The 5,579-nt window shown below is 41.4% G+C and overlaps 1 protein-coding gene across 1 annotated transcript; it reads left to right on the forward strand.

Moving 5' to 3' along the window:
- Positions 1–926: 926 nt before the first annotated feature.
- Positions 927–5,342, forward strand: LOC101304138 (probable methyltransferase PMT27-like). Its single transcript, XM_004289060.1, has 10 exons — positions 927–1,898; positions 2,154–2,285; positions 2,391–2,792; positions 2,895–3,044; positions 3,298–3,568; positions 3,652–3,762; positions 3,876–4,050; positions 4,130–4,402; positions 4,499–4,693; positions 4,854–5,342. The coding sequence occupies exons 1-10, from the start codon at positions 1,302–1,304 to the stop codon at positions 5,068–5,070; spliced, it is 2,523 nt and encodes an 840-aa protein (XP_004289108.1). The 5' UTR covers positions 927–1,301; the 3' UTR covers positions 5,071–5,342.
- Positions 5,343–5,579: the final 237 nt, after the last annotated feature.

The raw sequence follows: 5,579 nt of genomic DNA on the forward strand, positions 1-5,579 counted from the left end.
AAAGAAAGCTCTCTCTGATGGAAATGGGACCTGAAAGATGTACATATACCTACCTTGACTACTCAGCTAGCAAATTCAACGGCGCAGATCTTCAATCTATTCGATCATTTTCTCTCTGTATATTTTCCAGGTTAAATGCATCTTTCCTGTTAAAGATGTATTTAGTCTCTTGCTAATCAAACATCTAATGCACTCGGGCCCGGGGTAACAATGTAACATCATGTGAAGTTGTGAACTGTGAAGGATTGAGCAACTGTTCGAGGCTTTTATAGTTAACAGTGATAGAGCTACGAACACCTCTACTTACGTTGGGGATTTCAACCGTGGCTTGGATCTTAATTAGCTTAATTTGTAGCTATCTTTTCCAATAACATTGGTCTATTGTTAACGTGTTTATACTCTTTTGATAGATCGATTCGACATCGATTCTTGATTATTATAAAACAAAAAACTCGTGTTTAGATGCCATCAAAATATCTGTAGCTTTCATATATTTCTTAGATTAAATGACGTGATATTTTTTCAGCCTTCAAATTTCTTTCTAACCATAATTATTTTATAACGGAATCCCTCTAAATAATGAAGCGAATAATCATAAAAAACAAACTCTTAATCATAATGAGCTAAATAATCCCTCAAAATTACAACGAAAAATCTCGACCACAACCTAATTGGGTCAAATCAACACACACAATATATGAGAATCAAGAATAGCACAACACCAGCTAGCTAGCTAGCACACTACTGTTCTTAAGGTATTCTATTTGAGTTGCATTATAGACACTAGTTCAAGTCTATGTAATTAACTATACAGCAAGTTTTGAAAAATAGAAGACTACATAAGATCCAATTAAACAAGCACATTAAAATTCCCTTCAAAGCAACCTTTGTAAGAGTTTACTTTGGGCCTTTACCTCTTACGGGTACAACCCCAATGCCCAAGTGAAAGCTGACCTTATTTTGGGACAATAAGATAAAGCCCACCTCCCGTATTGCATGGGAAATGATCGAGTTTCGACAATCAAGTCCTCCATACATGCAAATACATGGCAGTGTTTCATAACAAATTCCCTTTCCTACTCCTTTGGATCTTGAGACATTCCAACTTGGAATCCGTCTCTTTGTCTCTATAGCTCTACTAATTTCACCACAAACTAATCTACCAAAAATTTCTCTTCTTCTGATCACATAGGATAACATTTAGATTATTCCCACAAAACGTAATTGATCAAACCCTAATCTCTCCTTGCCTCTTCGTCTTCCCTTCTCTCTCATAGAAACACTTCAGCAGAGAGAGCACAATGGCGTTGGGGAATAGGTCGCGCACTAGCAGTAACAAGCGGTCGTCTTCAAGCTCTTACACATCGACCGTGATGGTAATGGGGTTCGTAGCCTTGTGTGTGGTCGGTGTGTGGATGATGAATTACTCTAGCGTTGGAGGTTCAACACAGACCACCGAGAGAACCGCCACCGCCACTTCCACGTCTGCTTCCTCCGATGAAAGCAATGCACAAGCTGCTGAGAATACCAATATTAATAAACCCAAGGCATTTGAAGACAACCCGGGTGATCTTCCGGATGATGCTATAAAAAATGGTGATAATGGGGCTAACAAAGCGGACGCTACTGCTAATAACAAGGAGGGAAAGATGTCCGGAGAAAATAAACAAGAGCAAGCTGCCGCTGAAGAACAGAAAGAGGATCAGAAGCAGCAAGAGCTTAACCAAGCACAATTATCTGAGGAAAGCACTATACCTGAAAACCAACAGGTTGAACAAAAAGCCACAGAAGAGAAGGTCATCCCTGAACAACCTGACGAGAAAATTCATCAACAAACAAACAAGAACAGCGGCCAGAGCAGTGGAAATGATCAAACAAATGCAGAGAGCAAACCTCAAGTGCAACCTACAGAAACAAATTCCGGTCAAGGCAAGCAACACAATAATGCTGAAGCTTTTCAGGACAAAAAACCGGAGAATGCAGATCAAACTCAAATGCAACAACAACAGCCGCAGCAGCAACAACCACAACAGCAGCAACAGCAACTACCACAACAGCAGCAGCAACAACTACCACAACAGCAGCAGCAACAACTACCACAACAGCAGCAGCAAGAGAAGTCGCAAGGTGTTGAAAGAAATGGAAATTCACAGGAGACCCTGAATAATATTCAAGACCAACAACAGCAGCAGCATGAACAACATAATCAGGAACAAGAGCAACATGACCAACAAAAACCGCAACAATTCCCTGACGAGACGAACCATGCAAACACCCTAACAAATGTAGTAGATCAGAATCAACAAAACCAAAACCAAGTACAACCACAACAGCAGCAGCAGCAACAACAGCAACAGCCACAGCCACAACAACAAGAATCTCACCCTCAGCGAAAGAAAGGTAACGGTGATCAAAACAATAAGGGCAACGAGGCCAACGCCGGCGAGACGCTCCTCAATGGCGGGGACAGCTCGGGGATTCCGAAGGAGTCAAAGGAATCGAAGAAGTCGTGGGGGACTCAAGCGGATCAGTCGGAGAACGAGAAGGAGAGGCGCAAGGACGAAAAGGAGGGTCAAGATAGCATCTACGGGTACTCATGGCAGCTTTGCAACACGACTGCCGATGCTGATTATATACCTTGTTTGGACAACACAAAGGCTATAAAGAAGCTGCGTTCGACCAAACATTTCGAGCATCGAGAAAGGCATTGTCCGCAGGAGGGTCCCACTTGCCTGGTTCCGGTGCCGGAGGGTTACAAGACGTCGATCGAGTGGCCGCAAAGCAGAGACAAGGTGCGTATGTAGCGGTTGAATTTGCATGCTTGGGTAACTTGACTTTAAAGTTAGGGTTTTGCTGTACCATTGTGTAACACTTTCTTTTCTGTGGCATGGCAGATATGGTATCACAATGTACCGCACACATTGCTGGCAGAGGTGAAGGGTCACCAGAACTGGGTTAAGGTCTCCGGTGAGTTGCTGACTTTTCCTGGCGGTGGGACCCAGTTCATACATGGCGCTCTCCTCTACATTGATTTCCTTCAAGACGTAAGTATCTCATGTGTTAACAAAATGAAACCCCAACGTTAGGGAATTGGAGTACGTTCTACCTCATTCATCAAGGAGTTGAGTGATTACTACGGTAACTGTAGCTTTTACAGTAGTGTGTGGATTGTAAAAGTGGTAACTCTAATTGTCTCTCTAGCTACATGTGTTGGATTTTGCAATTATGGTTCAAGCTGCAGCTGGAATATAAGTATTCACATAACAAACAGATGATGAATTGTGTTTATTGATGCAGGCAGTACCGGATCTCTCATGGGGAAAGCGCACTCGGGTTATATTGGACGTTGGGTGTGGTGTTGCGAGTCTTGGAGGTTATCTGTTTGACAGAGATGTTCTTACAATGTCTTTTGCACCCAAAGATGAGCATGAAGCTCAAGTTCAGTTTGCCCTAGAAAGAGGTATTCCCGCCATTTCAGCAGTCATGGGTACTCAGAGGCTGCCCTTCCCCAGCAGGGTCTTTGATGCCGTCCACTGTGCACGTTGCAGAGTGCCATGGCACGCCGAAGGTTCTACTCATCATACTTAGTTACCAGATCAGCTATATTATGAAATGTACGTCTTAATTTCTTACCTTGCAAGTAATATGTAGGTGGAATGCTTCTTCTGGAATTGAACCGTGTTTTAAGGCCTGGGGGTTACTTCATTTGGTCAGCCACTCCTGTTTATGGGAAGAATGACGAAGATAAACAAATATGGAAAGGTATATATGCATAGGATAACAAGCGAATTCGATGAACAAATTTGGTGACAGTTAAACTTGTAGCATTAATTACTGCTGACAGATGAACTCCCATGTTTCTAATTTGTGTGTAGAAATGACAGCCTTGACAAAGTCTATGTGTTGGGACCTTGTCGCAATCAAGAACCACAAAGTAAATCAAGTTGCGGCTGCCATCTATCGCAAGCCAACCTCGAATCAGTGCTACGAACAAAGAAAGCAAAATCAGCCTCCTATGTGCAAAACCGATGATGACCCCAACGCCGCCTGGTTGTTACCTAATAAGATTCATTTCCAACAATCAATCGCCTAACTTGTTCATTGTATTAACAAACGTACACATTTGCAGGTATGTACCTTTGCAGGCATGTATGCACAAAGTTCCTGTTGACAAATCTGAGAGAGGGACTCAATGGCCTGAGACCTGGCCTAATCGACTGCAAGCTCCTCCTTACTGGTTAAACGGCTCCCAAATGGGCATTTATGGAAAACCAGCACCCCAAGATTTTGCAAGAGATTATGAACACTGGAAACGTGTGATTAACAACAGTTACATGAAAAGTTTGGGTATCAATTGGTCAGGGGTCAGAAATGTCATGGACATGAGAGCTGTTTATGGAGGGTAAGCGATTGATCTTGATCATACCTAGCTACTTCATCTCGACTAATAAACAAAAGTGGTGAGTTATACTAACCTGAAAATTTACTCAAAGTGCAGGTTTGCCGCCGCTCTCAGGGATCTTAAAATTTGGGTGATGAATGTGGTGAATGTAGATTCTGCAGATACTCTCCCCATCATCTATGAACGTGGTCTTTTCGGAATATATCACGATTGGTGTGAATCTTTTAGCACCTATCCAAGAACCTATGACCTCGTCCATGCAGATCATCTATTTTCTTCACTCAAAAAGAGGTGTATATATATATATACCTAATCTTACATTAGTAACATATACATCTTCATGTTAAATATCTATATATTTTCTTCATGTCAACCTAATCTTTTGCACTGCATGATCACCTTTCCAAGTACATATTAACCTAGTTGTAGCTGTATGGTTGAATTTTAACAGGTGCAGGCTTGCTCCCGTAATGGCAGAAGTTGATCGGATTGTCAGGCCGGGAGGTAAACTGATCGTCCGCGATGAATCCAGCGCAATTGGGGAGGTGGAGAATTTGTTGAAGTCCCTGCACTGGGAGGTTCACTTGACCTTTTCCAAAAATCAAGAAGGGATGCTTAGTGCGCAGAAAGGCAATTGGCGGCCAACCACATTGGCAGAAAGTTCTTAACCTCGGTCGATTTATAACAGAAAGAGAGCTCGGTTCTTATATACATGTTGTTACTCCTTAAAAGTTTGTAGGCCGGCCAGAGCTGGTGAAGTTCCGACAATTTCCTAGCCATTGTGTTAATTTTGTTCGCAATATCTTGTTTGCTAAACAGCTCAATAGAACATGATATATAGGTGAATTTGTTGTTAACTGCATGTAACTCTGTGATATATGTAACCATTGGAAACATACGCTTCCAAATTCAAGAAGCATATTTAGACATTTTCACAGCATTTACAATGGAAATATTCACTCATGGTAGTAGAACTATTTTTCTTGGCAGTTGAAAAATTAGGAAAATCTGGGAATCGATCGATATGTTCGAATTGGTGTCAATTAAAGAATTATAAAAATTATTATCTTTTGATAGAATTATAAGAATCAGTATTTAATTAAAGAATCTACAATGAAAATATTCAAGGCAATATATATATATATATATATATATATATATAGTACGGTCCGTTCTT

Source organism: Fragaria vesca, linkage group LG1 (assembly GCF_000184155.1).
Source record: "Fragaria vesca subsp. vesca linkage group LG1, FraVesHawaii_1.0, whole genome shotgun sequence".
NCBI classification, from domain to species: Eukaryota; Viridiplantae; Streptophyta; class Magnoliopsida; order Rosales; family Rosaceae; genus Fragaria; species Fragaria vesca.